Genomic DNA, 20944 nt, shown 5'->3' with positions numbered 1-20944 from the left:
TTTGGGTTATTGCAATCTGACGGTAGGTGTGTTGGTAGGGATGGGGGCAGGGTAGCACTGGAATGGGTTCAATTCCGGGGGACTGACATTTTTGTTTGTTTTGGAGATAGTTGAGGTTCGAATATGGTAAAGAGAGTGAGTGTAGCGGCGTATGTGGGTGTACAAAAGTTAAGCATGAGAGGGAATATGGTGGTGGGTGGACAGAGGACATGCGGATTTTAAGGACTGGGGTTTTGACTTAAGACGGAAGGTGTAGATTGTGAGAGTGGGCTTGCGTATAAATAGTTGGTATTGGGTCAGGGGCTGGGGAGGGGCTTTCTGACATGTTCAGGGGCCAGGATGGTTTTTGAATACTAGTAGTAGTACAGCTCTGCATATGTATTATGGGCCTTATGTACGGTATCAGATTTTTATTATTTTTTTATTTGTTTCCCTGTGAGGTTGATACTCCAGGGGGTAATTATACTTTGCAGTTCTTGGTATATAATAGTTTTTTTTTATTATCTGAAATATTTCATGTCATTTATATAAATGAATTTGGAAAGTTGCCTTTGTATGTTTAAAATTTTTTCTTGAGTGATGTGGACCTGTTTTTATGTAAATGATGGTACATACTGATGTCATGTGTTCTCATATGCAAGTGCTGTAAGATATGTATAACTAGTAGACTGTAGCTTTGGTTTATGTTTTAGGACCTTCGGTGTAATCTGAGTTTTATGTGTTAAGTCCTTTTGTGTTGTAAGTTAATGATATATTTGGACTGTATTGTATATATGTGCTTATAGGTTGAAGCATAAGTTCTGTGTACACTTTTCGTAGCTTTCCTTTCTTTTTACTCAGATAAAGGGGGGGGGGTTGCCTGGGGACAGGGGGGCTTAGTTAATGGGGTGTTATGGGAAATACCATGCTTTACTTTGTATTAGGGTTGAATTGGGTATTGGTATTGGAAACAGGAGATACCTTATCGTAAACAGTTTGAAGGTGTTTGAGTACGGTACTCTCCTTAAGAGAATTACTGTTTATCTTTGTACCTTATTGATGTACGATGTTAATAATTGTATGTACTCTGCATATATTCCGTCCTTCTAAATAAAATATAAAAAAAAATCACCATTGAATACCGTCAAAACACCACTGGAACACTTACCAAATCACTCTCATACATCATTTGAACACAACTGATTCACTCTCATACATCATTTGAACACAACTGATTCACTCTCATACATCATTTGAACACAACTGATTCACTCTCATACATCATTTGAATAAACCCCCAAACAATCTCAAAACATTTTTGATTACCCCAAAAACCATCGTTTGAATACTACCAAAATGTCATTTATATATCTAAGCCACCCACCAAATTACATTCTCAATCACATTTACACATTTCATTAACTAAAATTACATCTCAAACACTCATTCTCCAGACTTTACAACACACATACACAAACAACGAACTCATACACTCAGGACATGAGCTCACAATCACCACTAACTATAACATATCATGTACCCAAGAAATATAAAAACCACCCATTCACACAAAAATCACGATCACCAAGATCATCAGTAATATAAGATTCCCCCCCCCGCCCCCCACCTCCTCAAAACCACTAAGATCACTAAAACACTATCACTAAACGCCAAAGATATGACAACTAATCACCATTACAAAAATTTCACATAATCACTTAAGACAAATGAAGTTATAAACTTAACAAGTACACTATACCAAAAACACAAAACTATCTCTTGATCCCCAAAAATTACTTACATTCACTTAAATCATATGAAATCATAAACATAAGACAAAATTTTTGCACAAATTGCATGAGCATTACACCATGACCACTAAATCATATGCGCTCACGCTCACACCCGCACGGGCAAAGGACCATCACGAGGACACTAGGAGCCTGAGTAACCAACACTACCACACCCTCAACACTCTGGCTCCTAGGGTCGTGATGATCGTTTGCCCGTGCGGGTGTGGGCGTGAGTGCACATGATTTATTGGTCATGGTGTAATGCTCATGCAATTTGTGCAAAAAATTTTGTCTTATGTTTATGATTTCATATGACTTAAGTGAATGTAAGTCATTTTTGGGGATCAAGAGATAGTTTTGTGTTTTTGGTATAGTGTACTTGTTAAGTTTATAACTTCATTTGTCTTAAGTGATTATGTGAAATTTTTGTAATGGTGATTAGTTGTCATATCTTTGGCGTTTAGTGATAGTGTTTTAGTGATCTTAGTGGTTTTGAGGAGGTGGGAGGCGGGGGGGGGGGGAATCTTATATTACTGATGATCTTGGTGATCGTGATTTTTGTGTGAATGGGTGGTTTTTATATTTCTTGGGTTTTGGCCCTTCCTCTTAACCTTTATAGGATGGTTTCATTTATTTATGGTGGCTCGATCATACCCCCTCTTGAAGCTGTGTACAGTGTTTGTCTACATCATTAATTCATCTTGTGTTTTCCATCTATGTTCTCTCATAAACTCTGGAAATATTTACTAAATCAGATCATTGGGAAACATTCCACCCGAGCACTAGCCTAATCAGTCTTAATATAAAATTTAGTGTGTAGGGGAAAAGTGTCATTAAAAAAGATACCTAGGTGTTGCACATGTCTTACCATTCTCTACTACACTTCATTAAGCAAATAAACATCTCATATAAATAAACAAAATGAGGAAACGGGAATAGAATTTTTTTTCTTTTAAATGAGGGGCCAACATATTTTGGTAAAAAAAAAAATCATCTTATAAAGGTGAAGGCACTGATGCAGTCTGTCAAAATTTTAGCATTAACAAAAGCACGAGGACAGGGAGACACCTAGCTTTTGTTGCTGAAACAAAAACAGGCTTAGGCTAGGCTTGTAGCTGGGAAAACACTAACACCAGGCTTGTAGCTGGGAAAACATTAACACCAGGCTTGTAGCTGGGAAAACACTAACACCAGGCTTGTAGCTGGGAAAACACTAACACCAAGTTTGTAGCTGGGAAAACATTAACACCAGGCTTGTAGCTGGGAAAACACTAACACCAAGTTTGTAGCTGGGAAAACATTAACACCAGGCTTGTAGCTGGGAAAACACTAACACCAGGCTTGTAGCTGGGAAAACACTAACACCAAGTTTGTAGCTGGGAAAACATTAACACCAGGCTTGTAGCTGGGAAAACACTAACACCAAGTTTGTAGCTGGGAAAACACTAACACCAGGCTTGCAGCTGGGAAAACACTAACACCAGGCTTGTAGCTGGGAAAACACTAACACCAAGTTTGTAGCTGGGAAAACATTAACACCAGGCTTGTAGCTGGGAAAACACTAACACCAAGTTTGTAGCTGGGAAAACACTAACACCAGGCTTGCAGCTGGGAAAACACTAACACCAGGCTTGTAGCTGGGAAAACACTAACACCAAGTTTGTAGCTGGGAAAACACTAACACCAGGCTTGTAGCTGGGAAAACACTAACACCAAGTTTGTAGCTGGGAAAACACTAACACCAGGCTTGCAGCTGGGAAAACACTAACACCAGGCTTGTAGCTGGGAAAACACTAACACCAGGCTTGTAGCTGGGAAAACACTAACACCAGGCTTGTAGCTGGGAAAACACTAACACCAGGCTTGTAGCTGGGAAAACACTAACACCAGGCTTGCAGCTCGGAAAACACATTTACACCAGGTTTTTAGCCAGGAAAACACATTGACACTAGGCCTTTGGCTGGGAAAACACATTTAAACCAGGTTTGTGGCTGGGGAAACACATTGACACCAGGCCTGTGGCTGGGAAAACACATTTACACTAGGCTTGTGGCTGGGAAAACACATTTACACTAGGCTTGTGGCTGGGAGAACACATTTACACCAGGCTTGTGGTGTAAATGTGGATGAACCTGGATGAACCTCATAAGATACATCCCAGTAAATAGTAACAAGGATAATTATTCTTTATCAAGGTTACAGAGACATGTAGGATTTTTAGGACATCCTAGGTCGCAAAAAATGTCCCCCTTCGATACATACTACACTTTCTCTATCTCCACAAGTCACTCTGGACCTATATTAATTTAAAATGAAATATACATCACCAGGAATTATGGTAAAACATTAATATAAATACGTGGACTGTATGATAAATTTGGTTAATGAATATATACATTGAAGGAGAATTTACAGTAACAACACTCACCAATTTGTCTGGAGATTACTTGGTGTGTCATACACAAACCCCTGCCTAAAATATGAAGAAAAATACTGGCCAGAAATTTCAACATAAATATAGACACGACTTTGCTGGGATATGGTGCACTCATTATCCCTTTTCCCATCTAATTACGGAGTCTGCCCAGTTACATGTTTCTCACATTCTGCAGGACAGCAAATCCAACAATTTCAGCCCCTATTTGAGAGGTTTAAAACACAGTTTAACCTCTAGAGCGAAGAAAATTTTTCCGATTTTCACTAACGTCTCTTGCCCCGTTCAAAACAATGACCTCTTCAAATGACGCTAACACCGTCACTGGTTCCTTTTTTTATTTACAAATTAATTTTTATTAACTACAATATATTTCGCTAATTTACACACAAAATACTCTGTATTTTCGGAAAATATACAGTATTTTCCACACTGCGGCTGGGCAGAGTTTGTTGCTAAACGACTCAAATTGCTCCTTCCTATAGGAGACAATTACAGCCAGTTCTGGCTTGAGTGGCTGTTTTTCTAGTAGGCCTTACTACAATTTCATCTTCTTGCATCACTTGGCCAACACTATCTTCAATAGCACTCGTGTCACTTTCCCTTAGATTTTCATTAACATCTGATTGAATACCATTTAATTCCAAGGGAATCCATTTATTAATCGTAAGTAAACTTTCCTGGCCATGACACAACACTTTGATATTCCGGACAACACCTTGAGCCTCTGCGTACAATGTTAATACCTTGCCCAGAGGCCACAATGTTCGATGATGTTTAGTATCAATTAACACAATGTCACCTGGTTGAATGTTCTGTCGATTTACTGCCTCTGTCGCATCATAAAAGTGTTCACGTAGTGTAAGAAGATATTCCTTATGCCACACATTAAATCAATGATCAATTAGATTACTGGGATTTATATCAAGAAGTGTAAGCAACAGAAGTCCAGAGGTCATACTGCAGCTTTATACATCATTAGTAAGGCCTCACCTAGATTATGCAGCTCAGTTCTGGTCTCCGTATTACAAAATGGACATAAATTCGTTAGAAAACATTCAGCGTAGGATGACTAAATTAATACATAGCATTAGAAATCTTCCTTATGAAGAAAGATTGAAGACTCATAAGTTACATTCACTTGTTAGACGAAGAATGAGGGGAGACCTGATCGAAGTGTATAAGTGGAAGATAGGTATTAATAAAGGGGATATTAATAAGGTCTTGAGGATGTCTCTCCAAGAGAGAACCCGCAGGATAGACTAAGGGCCCTGAAACTGCACTCTCTAGAAAGACGTAGAATTAGGGGGGATATGATTGAGGTTTATAAGTGGAAGACAGGAATAAATAAAGGGGATGTAAATAGTGTGCTGAAAATATCTAGCCTAGACAGGACTCGCAGCAATGGTTTTAAGTTGGAAAAATTCAGATTCAGGAGGGATATAGGAAAGTACTGGTTTGGTAATAGAGTTGTGGATGAGTGGAACAAACTCCCAAGTACCGTTATAGAGGCCAGAACGTTGTGTAGCTTTAAAAATAGGTTGGATAAATACATGAGTAGATGTGGGTGGGTGTGAGTTAGACCTGATAGCTTGTGCTAACAGGTCGGTTGCCGTGTTCCTCCCTTAAGTCAATGTGACCTGACCTGACTAGGTTGGGTGCATTGGCTTAAGCCGGTAGGGACTTGGACCTGCCTCGCATGGGCCAGAAGGCCTTCTGCAGTGTTCCTTCGTTCTTATGTTCTTATAAGTTTAGATTTAGAAAGGACATAGGAAAGTATTGGTTTGGAAATAGGGTAGTTGATGAGTGGAACAGTCTACCTAGTTGGGTTATTGAGGCTAGGACTTTGGGTAGTTTCAAATCTAGGTTAGATAAGTACATGAGTGGGAGGGGTTGGATTTGAGTGGGACTTATTTCTTGGGTGGCATTGAAAATTGGGTTGGGCAAATGTTTTGTTAGTGGGATGAATTGTAAAGGACCTGCCTAGTATGGGCCAGCAGGCCTCCTGCAGTGTTCCTCCTTTCTTATGTTCTTATGTTCTTAATTACTTTATTTAACACCTAAAATTTATCACTCAAGCCTACCACATCAGTGTAATCTTCATCATTTTCTTCAGGATTATTTCTATAGACAGGGGCAGCTTCCAGTGTCCTTCCACATATTAGGTGAGAAGGTGTTAATGCATCTGTATCAGGTGTATCACTCATGTACGAGAGAGGCCGATTATTTATCCGATTCTCCTCCTCCACCAACACTGCATAGAATTCCTACAGATTAATTCTCTTCCTGTGTAGTACTTTACAGAGACACCTCTTCACTGTGCCTATCAGTCTTTCGTACACCCCTCCCCTGCCAATGGGTTCTAGGAGCAATAAATTTCCAGGTACACCCTCGCTGGGTTAAGAAAGATTGAACATCGTTACTTATATTTAATTCTATCAAGTGTTGAGCACCCACTGCAAAATTGGTGGCATTATCCACAATCATCAATTTTGGACAGGATCTCCTAGCTGCAAACTTTTGAAACAGCTGTATAAACTGTTCTGCAGACAAGTCCTGTGCCACTTCTAAATGAACTGCCCTAGTAGCAGTACAAGTAAACAAGCATACATACACTTTCAGTGGAACACCATCTGAAGTACCTGTTAAAATGATTGGACCACTATAGTCTACACCTGTTATGTCAAATGGTTTCACTAATTGTACACGCTCCTTTGACAATGGTGGAGGACCTGGGTACATATAGGATCTGGCATCCACACGGCGACATATTACACAAGTTTTAATAACCCTTTTTACACTTTGCCGTCCTTGTGGAATCCAGAAAGTTTCCCTAATACAGTTTAAGGTATCTTGTACCCCACCATACATTACATTTTTATGGGCATTTAAAACATTAAAAAGTGTTAGATGATGATCTTTGGGCAGTAAGATAGATTGTTTAGCATAATCACCCAATTCAGCATTTTCTAACCTACCTCTGCACCTAATTACATTATTCTCTAAATACAGACCCAATTTCTCTATTATGGAACCTTTCACAATTTTTTTCCATCATTACTTTAATCTCATTTCCGTAGATTTCTTCCTGTACCCTCTGTATCCAATATTCAAGAGGATGTGAAAATTTATGTAAGATATTCATTTTGTTTAGAAATTTAAACACCAACTTAGTTACATTGATTAGTTTGGGCAAAGAAGAATACCTATTTATATCAGTGGCTAAGGATGGACAAACCATTGGAGTGGTGGTCACACTAATTTCAACAGGAGCAATATACGCCTTTTGTACAGGCCAATTAACTTTATTTACCAACCAGCTCGGTCCTTTAAACCATGATACAGCATTTATGAATGCAGCAAAAGGTAAACCTCGAGACAAGAAATCAGCTGGATTCTCCTCACCAGGTATACGATTAAATGTTAGCATATGCTGACCCAAACTATTATATTTCTCTTGTATCTGATTAATTTCAACGACGCTGTTTTGTACGTACACAGTTTTACTGTTCACATTATGAATTCATTGTAAGGACACCTCATTATCAGACCAAATTACAGTGTCACTAATATTTATCTCCTGCAACTTATTTCTTATATAATTAGCTAATTTGACACCTACATAAATGGCTGTTAATTCCAACTGAGGTAAGGTACGTGATTTAATTGTAGGCACTTTAGCCTTAGACATAACAAGAGAAATAACACTATTACATTGAAGGCAAGCGACTGCCCCATATGCCAATTTTGAAGCATCGCAAAAAATGTGGAGTATATTTTTCCCATCTGAATTGGCCACCTGGCATAGGAACTCCAACATGCTTCTTGTGTTAACAATTTCCCTCTTATAGTAAGGGGTGACACTAGTGGATCAAACTATTTGGAAACTTCAGCAAGCAAGACTCTCTTAGTTAAATTATTGGGCATACTGTAATTATTAGGTTTTTAACATTAACAAATCTCTCTCAGTATCCCAAGTTAATGTCAATTCATTACTACATTTTGGTACTTCATCTCCAGGGTAATCGTTACTGATTTTGTCCTTTAATTTGAACGAATTACTATTCCACTCCCTCAGAGGCATATTTGCACTTTGTATTTTTTTATTAGCCTCTCCATATGTCATCAACAGTTCCTCTTCAGTTGACGTCACACCCAGGAAATTGTCCACATAAAATTGTTTACTCATTACTTTACTCAATGGACTTCCCATATGTTTAAGGTGTGCATTTATCATCGCTTGAAGTAGGAACGGACTGGATGTAGCACCAAATAATACACTCCTAAAGCAAAAGGTTTTCATTGGGCTAAGTGGGTCACTAGGATTCTTAGGCCATAAGAAGCGGGTACAATTCCGGTCAACCTCTTGTAAACCCACTCTTAGGAAAGCTTTACCTATGTCAGCCATAAAGGCATAATTCTTCACCCTGAAATTTAATAAGACATCTCCTAATTTTTCCCTCAACGACGGACCTGTCATCAAACAGTCATTTAAACTAAGTACATTTTTGTTATTCCTGGCACTACAATTAAACACAATCCTCAGAGGAGTGGTCTTAGAATCCTTCTTCACTCTGTGATGTGGCAAATAGCGACCATAAATTTTGACTTGCTCAGGAGGTACCTCCTCTATAAATTTATTATTTAACTGTTCAGTAATTATATCATTATAGGCAGTCAACAATTCTGTCAATTAACTCCTGCAGTCTTTAAAAGGGTGAACCACATTTCTTTACCATACCTTTTACAAAGGAGGTATAATAGTCACTACCTATCAAAATATTTATTGGACCTACAGAATCATCATTTACACCAGAAGGTGCTAAGTTTACATTATGTGAAAGTCTTTCTGTAGCTTTACTAACCCCTATTGTAGATATTTTCTCTGTGAGCCTATCTACAATTACTGCATTAATACGTTTTTCTCATTGCCCAAACTGACAGTTAGATAAACAGTATCATAAAATTGAGCCCTTTTAACTGAGAGAAAACCAGATAATTTTAGATCACAATGAAAAGTACCTTGAAATTGAGCTCAAAGTAGGATAAATTTCGAGTTTTGCCAAAGTTCAAAGGTAAGCAAATCATGCCACGTGTCCAATACACGTCAACTGGTCAGTGTAATATTCTTTCACAAGTGCCCTGATATTATTTACACCATTTCTGCACGATTTCTACACGAACGCAGTAGTCTGCATAACATAAATCTTCTATTTTTTGTGAGAATAAAATTCAAAGTGGAAAGCAAAAGAAATGTAACAGAGGCCTGGGAACATGAGTAATGAACAGAGGAAATGTTATTTTAGCGCCAGAAATGCCTGTCTTGTTTATTCTGAGCCCTATTTGGAAATTGGCATCTTTTGAAATTTGTGTGAAATTGGCAAAATTGCTAATTTCTGACCACGTTATTGGATAGTAGAAATCGGTAAATGGGTGGTTTCTTGTACTCATTCAATAGAAAAACTGGAGTTCTAGCGAAATAGGTATGATTTTTGTCAACTGTCACATTGGAATTGACCAAAAATTGGGCTCAAAGTGGGCGAAATCACCGATGTGTAAACATCGTCAAGACCGCTAACTTTGCGAGAGCATAACTCCATAAGTTTTCCATGAAATTTCATACTTTTAGTGTCATTATGATCGGGAAAAGATTCTCTATCATTTCCTAATAAAAAATAGTATTTTTTCGAAAAATTTCCGACCCCGAGAGCAAGTTTAGGAGAGGCCCTGCCGACCCTGAATGGGTTAATGAATATATATATTGAAGGAGAATTTATAACAATAACACTCACCAATTTATCTGGAGATTACTTGGTGTGTCATGCGCAAACCCCTGCCTAAAATATGAAGAGAAATACTGGCCAGAAATTTCAACATAAATATAGACAAGACTTAGCTGGGGTATGGTGCACTCATTATCCCTTTTCCCATCTAATTACGGAGTCCTGTCCAGTTGCTTGTTTCTCACATTCTGCAACACTGCAAATTCAACAATTTCTGCTTCTATTTGAGAGGTTTTAAACACAATTTAGCCTCTAGAGCAACGAAAATTCTTTCGATTTTCACTAACGTTTCTCTTGCCCCGTTCAAAACAATGGCCTTTCCAAGCGACGCTAACACCGTCACTGGTTCCTTTTTTATTTACAAATTAATTTTTATTAACTACAATACATTTCGCTAATTTACGTACAAAATACACTGTATTTTCGGAAAATATACAGTATTTTCCACAAACACCAGGCTTGTAGCTGGGAAAACACATTTACGCTAGGCTTGTAGCTGGGAAAACACTTACATCAGGCTTGTGGCTTGGAAAACACATTTACACTAGGCTTGTGGCTGGGAAAATACTAACATTAGGCTTGTAGCTGGAAAACCACCTTTATGCCTGGCTTGTAGCTGGGAAAATACTAACACAAGGCTTGTAGTTGCGAGAACACTAACATTAGGTTTGTAGCTAGGAAACCCCACTTTCTCCGGGCTTGTAGCCAGGAAAACACAGCTACACGAAGGTTGTTGCTGAGAAAACACTTACACCAGGCTTGTGGCTGGGAAAACACTAACAGCAGGTTTTTAGCCAGGAAAACACATTTGCACCAGGTATGTAACTGGGAAAACACATTTACACCAGGCTGTTGATTTGAAAACACACCAGGTTTGTAGCTGGGAAAACACTTACACCAAGAGTGTAGTTGAGTAACACTCACACCAGGCTTGTAGCTGGGAAATCCAGGAGTGTAGCTGGAAAAACACTTTCATCAGGAGTGTAGCGGGGAAAACACTTACACCAGGAGTGTTGCTATGAAAACACTTTCATCAGGAGTGTAGCTGGGAAAACACTTACGCCAGGAGTGTAGCTGGGAAAACACTTACACCAGGAGTATAGCTGGGAAAACACTTACACCAGGAGTGTTGCTGGAAAAACACTTTCATCAGGAGTGTAGCTGGGAAAACTCTTACACCAGGAGTGTAGCTGGGAAAGCACTTACACCAGGAGTGTAGCTGGGAAAACACACTTACACCAGGCTTGTAGCTCAGGCATGGTAGATCAGTGTGCAGGCCGAGGCTATACTGAGTATAGGCTAAGTTGTTTGGATCAGTTTTGTTGTGAACCTTGAACGTCTCTCTGGAAGAAGACATCAAGGTTTCATTTTTCAAATCACAGGGCAGTGCTAAAGCCGCAAGGGTCATATTGTACTTCGGAAGTGAAAGATCAATCATCCTTCACCCTGAAAGCAAGAGACTTTGATTACAGTTGTATGGAAATATACCAAGTTGGATGAATATTGTTAAGCTGGAATGGACATGTGGCTAAGATGTGTTTGCAGTCTCGTTACTGCAATTTTATGAGTAGGTTGTTAGTGTCACTCACCCATAGTAGGTTCTGCTGCAGTAAGCAACTCGCTGGGACAGTAAATGACACTGCTTGGTCTGGGCAGGAGTCTGGGAGATCAGAACCAAGCCCATAACCTCCAGCTGCTGTAGGAATGCCAGGAGTGCCCAATCATTCTCTAGGAGCTCTGGGAAGGACACTCGTGGGAGATCCTCTGAAAGCTCACACCCCCAAAGCTTCTGTTTCATCCTGAAATATTGAGCTGATGTTACATAAATGAGAGAGAGAGAGAGAGAGAGAGCGAGAGAGAGAGAGAGAGAGAGAGAGAGAGAGAGAGAGAGAGAGAGAGAGAGAGAGAGAGAGAGAGAGAGAGAGAGAGAGAGAGAGAGAGACAGAGAGAGAGAGACAGAGACAGAGAGAGAGAGAGACAGAGAGAGAGAGAGAGACAGACAGACAGAGACAGAGAGAGACAGACAGAGACAGAGAGAGACAGAGAGAGACAGAGAGAGAGAGACAGAGAGAGAGACAGAGAGAGAGAGAGAGAGAGAGAGAGAGAGAGAGAGAGAGAGAGAGAGAGAGAGAGAGAGAGAGAGAGAGAGAGAGAGAGAGAGAGGGGTTACCAGTAATGCTATGTACTTCCGTTGACATTATGTATTACTGTTCATATCATGTACAGTATCACCGTTCAAGTCGCGAGCAGTATCACCGTTGATGTCATGTATCTCTGTGGATGCTGCATTATTCATATGCACCTCTGGCGGGATACCTTAACAATAAAGCATAATTTGTTTACCTTAATTAATTTGTTATCAGGGAGCTATGAATTTATCCTGAAATAATACGTCAGTCATGAAGTGTTGCTGATGCTTATGTCAATGAGTCAGCTGCTGTGAGGGAAAAGTTCAATAGATAGGAGTAGAGAGGGAATATACAGAAACAATAGTTTCATTGCCGGCTACTCGTTAAGGTAGGGTCAGTCCAGCTCCCGATATTCCCGCCTTTTCTCCCCCAACCCCTAAATTGATAGTTTGTCTGCCGGCTACTAGTTAAGGTAGGGTAAGTCATGCTCCCGTTTTTCCCACCTTTTCTCCCCCACCCCTAAAGTGATAGTTTGATTGCCGGCTGCTTGTTAACGTAGGGTCAGTCTAGCTCCTGCTATCCCTTCCCCTCCCTCCTCCACCTCCCCCCCCCACCCCCGAAAGGTGAAGTGTGGGGCTCTGGTCAAACAGTAAATCACTCGACTCACAGCTCCCAACACTACTGTAAGTACATACCTGCCTTGTATTCTAGTGGATTTATTGGTTAAAAGCTTCACCTTTGATCAATAATAAACTTAGTCTTTTCAGCCTTGCTCTATGTTGTCTGTTGTAATAATCACCACATCTTTTAAGTATCAGACTTACCATGGAGAGTGATTATTTAAGCAGTGGGTAACCTGTCTGTCTTTCCAGCTTGGATGTCAGAGAGGGTCACCTGGCAATCAACGAGCAGAACAGGAGAAGGACTAACGCCCAGAGACTTCTCCATTTTGTATTGAACTACCTCTGCACCTGTATGAAAGTGCAGGACGTAACTCCACAGCATTGCAGCGGTGAAGAACCTGCTTTCCTGTCATCGGGATAATAATCACGGCGATTCTCTGTGAAGAACTAGCCAGTGGATGGTCACCAACACCTGCGACCTCCCCCCCCCCTTATCATCAGCAACGGCTACGGTTTCAGCAACAGTGTCACCAACACCAACACCCTTGTAGATATTAGCATTGAGTTCAAATGTTATTTTATTCATTTCATTTTTCATTTTTCTTTCAAATAGGATATACCTTTCATGTTTTGTTGTTTTATGTTTGATTTAATAAATAGTGTTTATCTTTGTGAATTATTATTTCTTTTTCTATTCATTAATTTTCCTGAGGAGGAGCCAGCCTGAGTAATACTGTCTGAAGTTGTTACAGGGCTGAGAAATGCTTCACAAGTGGCGACCTTGCCAGGATCAACTCTACTGAATCAAGATTCAACTCCATCTCGAATCTACCATTGGAACTTCAATGCCGCATACCACAGACGGTTACCACCAGCCATGAGTAATCATTCTCTATGGTAGGACTACAGTACAGGTATTTAAAAGATTTGGTGATTGTCATAGTCTCAATTTATTGTAAGTCAAGTCAGGCAGGATATAATATTTAATTCTGCCACCTAATTGTATGTGAGCTTGAAACACTTTGGAGGATTAGACTCTAGGGACCCGAGATTTTCTAGTGACATCTTGTTTCATTGAGCTCTTCATTATATCAAGGGAACTGTCATAGGACACTCTTGATTTGTTGGTGAGAAGATTGGATGGTCAAGTGACCCCATTCTACTTACTGTTTGCTCGGAGCCGGCAAAGAACCCTTCGTTTTCGTTAATACATGTTGTTTAATTGAAGCAGGGATCAAGCACTCTGGTTTATTTATAGTTTGAGCGGAGCAGAAATTGAACCCTCCGTTTTCTTTAATACCCGTTTCATTTCCCCTGATAGTTTAAGTTATTCTTGCAAGTATGGATGAATACCAGTTTTGGATGAATGCTGGAAGTAAGTTAGGAATAACAGGGAAAAATTTAGAATCTTTCATTAGTGCTAAGATCCAGGAAAGACTTGAAAGAGAGAGAATTGAGAGAGAAGAAAGACAGTTAGAAAGGGAAAGAGAAGAGAAAAAGGAGAGAGAGAGAATCGAAAGAGAAGAGAAAAAGGAGAGAGAGAGAATCGAAAGAGAAGAGAAAAAGGAGAGAGAGAGAATCGAAAGAGAAGACAAAAAGGAGCGTGATAGACTTGATCGTGAGGACAGAGCTAAGATACGTGAGGAACAGGTTAAATTAAGGGAACTTGAGGAAAGAGCAAAGGACAGAGAATATGAGTTAAGGGAGAGAGAAAAGGATCGCGAGCTCGAACAAACTCACCTTGAATTAGAGAATAAGAAGTTAACTTTCTCACAACAGCAATTAGATGAAGGAGTAATGGAACAACGTGCAGCTAGTGCACATATTCCAACACCTAATTTACCTCCCTTCACAGAGGTGGAAGACATAACTTCTTACATTATCAGGTTTGAAAATACCGCTACCCTCTGTGAATGGCCTGCTGACACCTGGGCTACCAGGTTAGGAATGTTATTTTCTGGTACCGCTTTGAATATCTATGCAACTTTGTCGCAGGATATCATATGTAATTATAACCTACTGAAGAAGGCAATCCTTAAAGCATATCAAAAAACCACTAATTCTTACTGGAAAGATTTCAGGTATGCCAACTTACAGCCTGGCCAGAACTTTCAGCAGTTACAGGTAACACTCTTTCGTTTGCTCGACTTTTGGATAGAGAGTTCAGGAATTGATCACAGTTATGAATCTCTTAGAGACTTCATGGTTGCTGAACAGTTCCTGACAGCTCTTCCCCACCAGATACGAACATTCATCAGAGAACGTAACCTGATTAAAGCTGAGGAAGTTGCTGAGGCTGCTGACCTGTATGCTGAGGCTCACAATTCCTATAAAGACCTAAAGGGATCGAACCCTAAGGGTAAGGGTTCATCAGACCTTAAGAAATCAAAGCCTCTAGTGGAAAGTAAAAAGGCTTCTTTTATTCCTATTTGTCATTTGTGTGGTGTTAAGGGACATAAACGTCCAGATTGTCCTTCTAAGAAGGTCCAAAAAGTTGGAAGATGTTTTAAAGACTGTAATGACCAAGCACCCTTCTGTTCAGGAACAGTTAATGGACTTAATGTATCTACCATTTTACGAGACACTGGATGCACATGTATAGTCATTTCTGATAAGCTGTTCCCTAATCTTAAAGAAACTCATTCCTCTGCTATACTTTCAGACTACTTGGGCCGTACAGACACTTTTCCTACCATCCGTTGTTACATTAGGTCTAAATGGTTCACAGGTTGGTCTGAAGCCGTACTAGCTCCCATCACTTCTTGCTCCGTACTAATAGGTAATGTAAAAGGTGCCATTCTTCCTTCGGAGGTTGACCTTTCTTCACCAAAGATGGACATAAGTGTTTCTGATCCTCTTCCTGTAGAGTCAGAGAAGCCGCTCGAAAGTTCAGGTGAGACAATGTCTCGCGAGATTCATGTGGGATTAAAAACCAGTGATGCTACTCTCGAAAGCGAGGTAGTAGGATCACCGGTTCACTTGTTAGATGAAAGTGAAGATATCATCTCCGATACCATAAATGTCTTGACTAGGGCTCAGACCAAAGCCCAGGCTTCTCCTACTGTCCATCCTTTGATTTTCCCTGACTTTAAGCCTTTAGATATATCGAAGGACTCCTTTGTCAATTTACAACGTAATTGCCCTTCTCTTCAGAATTGCCATAATGCCGCTAAACAAAATCAAGTGATCCAAAGGAAAAACTTTTCATATAAATTTGAATATATAAAATGTATCTTGTACAAGTCAGTATTCAAATTAAATTCAGATGAGATAGACTATTCCATCTTAGTTGTTCCAAGTCAATGCAGAGAGACTGTTCTTAAAATGGCTCATGACCTGCCAGTGACCGGACATTTCTCGCATCGTAAAACATTAACTAAAATTAGGGAAACCTATTTTTTTGTCCTCAGATGTCACTACTTATTGTAGATCGTGTAAAAACTGTCATCCTCCCGAGGTACCAGGCGAGTACCTATGGTCAAAATGCCAATCTTTACGGTACCTTTTGAAAGAGTAGCTATTGATATCGTTGGTCCTTTATCTCCACTTTCATCTGGGGGACATATATATATATTAACATTAGTTGATTATGCTTCGAGTTTCCCTGAAGCCGTTCCATTAAAGACCATAACTACTACAGAGGTGGCTGAAGCCCTTTTGTCCATCTTCTCCAGAGTGGGAATCCCTAGAGAAATTTTGTCTGACCGTGGGACACAATTCACATCTGACGTAATGCAACATCTATACCAACTTCTGGGGGTGAAGCCTCTCTTCACCACACCCTATCATCCCAGCTGTAATGGGAGGATTGAGCGCCAGCATTCGATTCTCAAGTCCATTTTAAGGAAACTTTGCTCCCTTAAACCTAAGGAGTGGCATCGTTACCTACCCTGTGCTTTGTTTGCCATGAGGGAAGTTCCCAGTGACTCTTTGGGGTTTTCACCTTTTGAAGTTCTCTATGGTAGACAGGCCAGAGGTCCACTGTCCATCCTTCATGACTTATGGACTAATGAGGAGGTAAATGCTGAGGTTCAGTCTTCTTACCAGTTTCTCCTTGACCTTAGATCCAAACTTGAGGAGACCTCTCACATAGTTTCGAAAAACCTAAGCTTGTCAATGGACCAGTACAAAACATATTTTGATTCCAAAAGTCAGAGGAGAAGTTTCAAAGTAGGGGATGAAGTTCTTGTACTTTTGCCGATTAAGTCAAATAAATTATTAGTAGCATGGAAAGGCCCATATAAAGTATTAAAAATTTGTGGGAAAGTTGACTACCTCATAGAAGTCAAGGGGAAACCTAAGCTTTATCATATCAACATCCTTAAGAAATATTACCGAAGAAATTCGGTTAACTGCCTTAATAACTTTGACTTAGTTTTTCCACACGAACTTGATAAGACAACTGAAGAATGTAAAGTGTGCGTAATTGACACCTCTAACTTAGACTATGATGAAGAACTACATGACTTGGTGACTTTTGACCACTCGGGAGCAACCAACATTACTATTAATGAATCTTTGGATGACCATAAGAGACATGAACTACTTCAATGTGTGAGTAACTTTTCAGACGTCTTTACTGATATTCCAGGTGTTACCTCCACGGTAGTCCATAAGATTGACTTATTGACGGACAATCCTATCAAACGGAAATCATACCCAGTTCTAGTTCACCTTAGGGATGCATTTGACCGAGAGGTAGACAAATTATTAAAACTAAAGATCATTGAACCTTCAGTATCTGCATATTGCTCACCAGTAGTCATGGTTAAGAAAGCAGATAATTCATATAGACTTGCTATTGACTTCAGAGGCCTTAATGCTATAACTCGGTGGGATGCTGAGCCTATGCCCTTAATAGATAGCGATCTATACAAATTTTATGACTCTTCCTTCTTTTCAGAGATTGATATTGCGCAGGCATATCATCAGGTAATGTTAGATCCTTCTTCTAAGCAGTACACCGCTTTTCCTACTCACCAAGGACTGATGCAATATTAAACTATGCCCTTCGGTTTGGTAACTGCCTGTGCTACCTACGTGAGACTGATGAGAAAGGTCTTGGGTAATATGCCAAATGTTTCAGTTTATTTTGACAACATTTACGTAATGACATCTACGTGGGGCGAACATATCCAAACATTAACATCAGTTTTGCGTAGGTTACGCTCACATGGCCTCACTGCCAAGCCGAAGAAATGGTTCCTTGGGTATAACAAGATTAGATATCTTGGACTAATACTTTCTAATAACTCTCTGCAGCCTCTCCCCAGTAAGATCAAAGCTTTATTAGAATTTAAATTCCCCAAAACCAAGAAACTCATGCGTAGCTTTCTTGGTTCTGTAAATTTTTATGCACGGTTTATCCCGAATCTTGCTGATCTTACAGGCATCTTATCGGACTTCCTTAAAAAGTCTGTGAAGGAACCTCTTGAACTTTCCGACGTAGCTCGGGAAAAGTTTAATGAGATTAAAAGTATCTTTGCGAAAGACCCTATACTTAAGATTCCAGACATTAATAAAACATTTTGTTTGAGAACTGATGCCTCCAATACTGGCTTAGGTGCAGTGCTACTACAATACCATGATGGTACTCCCTTCCCTGTATGCTTCCTAAGCCGGAAACTCCTTCCCGCAGAAACAAGATACTCCACAATAGAAAAGGAATGTTTAGCCCTTGTGTGGGGTATCTCCAAACTTAAATTTTATTTGCTGGGAAAAGAATTCATTTTAGAAATGGACCACAAACCTTTGATATACCTAGAAACTTTTAAGGGAACCAACAGTCGCCTCTTGAGGTGGACATTGGCGCTCCAGGCTTTTAAGTTCCATATTGTGTATATCAATGGTTCATCCAATTATTTCTCTGACTGGTTAAGTCGTGACAGTCAGTAGATGATTTGTTGCCTTACGCGACTTCCACATGTTAGAACTTTTTCCTCGCCTATTCTTCTTATACTCCTTGACTATAAGTCTTGGTATGGGGGAGTGTGAGGGAAAAGTTCAATAGATAGGAGTAGAGAGGGAATATATAGAAACAATAGTTTCATTGCCGGCTACTCGTTAAGGTAGGGTCAGTCTAGCTCCCGATATTCCTGCCTTTTCTCCCCCACCCCTAAAGTGATAGTTTGTTTGCCGGCTGCTTGTTAACGTAGGGTCAGTCTAGCTCCCGCTATCCTTTCCCCTCCCTCTTCCACCTCCCCCCGCCCGAAAGGTGACGTGTGGGGCTCTGGTCAAACAGTAAATCACTCGACTCACAGCTCCCAACACTACTGTAAGTACATGCCTGCCTTGTATTCTAGTGGTTTTATTGGTTAAAACCTTCACTTTTGATCAATAATAAACTTAGTCTTTTCAGCCTTGCTCTATGTTGACTGTTGTAATAATCACCACATCTTTTAAGTATCAGACTTACCATGGAGAGTGATTATTTAAGCAGTGGGTAACCTGTCTGTCTTTCCAGCTTGGATGTCAGAGAGGGTCACCTGGCAATCAACGAGCAGAACAGGAGAAGGACTAACGTCCAGAGACTTCTCCATTTCGTATTGAACTACCTGTGCACCTGTATAAAAGTGCAGGACGTAACTCCACAGCATTGAAGCGGTAAAGAACCTGCTTTCCTGTCATCGGGATAATAATCACGGCGATTCTCTGTGAAGAACTAGCCAGTGGATGGTCACCAACACCTGCGACCTCCCCCCCCTTATCATCAGCAACGGCTACGGTTTCAACAACAGTGTCACCAACACCAGACACCCTTGTAGATATTAGCGTTGAGTTCAAATGTTATTTTATTCATTTCATTTTTCATTTTTCTTTCAAATAGGATATACCTTTCATGTTTTGTTGTTTTATGTTTGATTTAATAAATAGTGTTTATCTTTGTGAATTATTATTTTTTTTTCTATTCATTAATTTTCCTGAGGAGGAGCCAGCCTGAGTAATACTGTCTGAAGTTGTTACAGGGCTGAGTAAGCCTTCACAGCTGCGATGTGCTATTGTTTATCATAATGTGTCGACTCTGAGGTGCTCTTGGTTATCATAATGTGTCAGTACGGACACTTGTTCTTACCTTATTGTTTCGGCTCTGAGGTTGAGCTGGTGAGTATTGAATGCACGTTGGTGGAGCCAGGAGGCTGGGTAGCTACCCAGGTGTCCGTCTGACCAACCTATCTCAACTCTCCTGCCGTCTTCCACAACCTATAGTAACAAACATGCGTTAAGTTCTTTCCTGGCGAGAAAATAATTTTAAATGTTAATGGGAAGAAGAGAACCTCGTTCAAGCACAAGGTGGTCCAAAAACATGCATTCTTAGCACAACCCTGTTTATAATGGTTATTACTGGTCTAGCTTCAGTAGAACCTCAAAGAATTTTGGATGAACTTGCTGAGATGTAAGACGGAGGTCTCCTAGCAGCAGCACTTATGACTTCGTCTAGGCCTACGTACCTGGATGGAGATGGGTGAGACTGCTAGATAGAGGTCTACTAGCAGCAGTACTGATGACTTCGTCTAGGCCTTCGTACCTGGATGGAGGTGGGTGAGATTGATAGCTGGAAGTCTTCTAGCGACAGTATCCGTGACTTGGTTGTGGGATGGAAACAGTTTGGACACTGACAGTGGTCTCGAAGCCACACATAAGGGTACACGTCGGTCTCACCATCTCTCCACTCCACCTGCAGTGTATGAATCCAACCATGTAAGCGAAATTTAAGCATGCACTCTTCTATCAAAAGGTTAAATTATATTAATATTTCCACTTCAGGAGTGAGCTTTATCATTTCATGACTTGATAAAACTTTACACAGAGCGAAAAGCTGCCCCAATTAAAACTTGCACTGCAGCTCGAGTCTTTACTTTCTGTGTGCTAATCTTAAGACACTCTCTGGCGATCCTTTGTTTCATAACAGTGGGGAAAACAGTAAGCCACTGGTTGTTTAATCAAAAAAGCTCAGTTGCAGTACGTCCGCCCTTGCTTAAACACTAAGATGGTAGTCATATCTCAAAAATCCTCGTCAAGAGACATTTTCCTGACGATCGTCATCTTCACTTCTACTACACATCAACCAGTTTATACCCACCTGCACTATGGACGAGGCTGGAAGCTTAATAGCGCCGGATATCTTGACTGTTGATGACTGGAGACACGAACGTATTTGATGCTTATCCTTGGTAACCTGACCACCACCACCAGTAGAATGCCC

At 40.2% G+C, this 20944-nt stretch overlaps 1 protein-coding gene across 1 annotated transcript in view; it reads right to left on the bottom strand.

Annotated features, from left to right (window-relative positions):
- LOC128705438 (gamma-butyrobetaine dioxygenase) overlaps positions 1-20944 on the bottom strand; it is a 152005-nt gene that overhangs the window by 50963 nt on the left and 80098 nt on the right. Inside the window, exons 3-7 of the mRNA XM_070096218.1 lie at positions 20822-20944; positions 20267-20416; positions 19814-19941; positions 11579-11788; positions 11227-11332 (exon numbers count right to left, since the gene is read on the bottom strand). The exon at positions 20822-20944 is cut by the window's right edge and continues 10 nt beyond it. Coding sequence (XP_069952319.1) covers positions 11227-11332; positions 11579-11788; positions 19814-19941; positions 20267-20416; positions 20822-20944 — 717 coding nt within the window. The remainder of the gene's footprint in view (positions 1-11226; positions 11333-11578; positions 11789-19813; positions 19942-20266; positions 20417-20821) is intronic.

The sequence above is a fragment of the Cherax quadricarinatus genome, chromosome 52 (genome assembly GCF_038502225.1).
Source record: "Cherax quadricarinatus isolate ZL_2023a chromosome 52, ASM3850222v1, whole genome shotgun sequence".
In the NCBI taxonomy this organism is placed as follows: domain Eukaryota; kingdom Metazoa; phylum Arthropoda; class Malacostraca; order Decapoda; family Parastacidae; genus Cherax; species Cherax quadricarinatus.
This window is presented reverse-complemented; position numbering and strand designations above follow the sequence as displayed.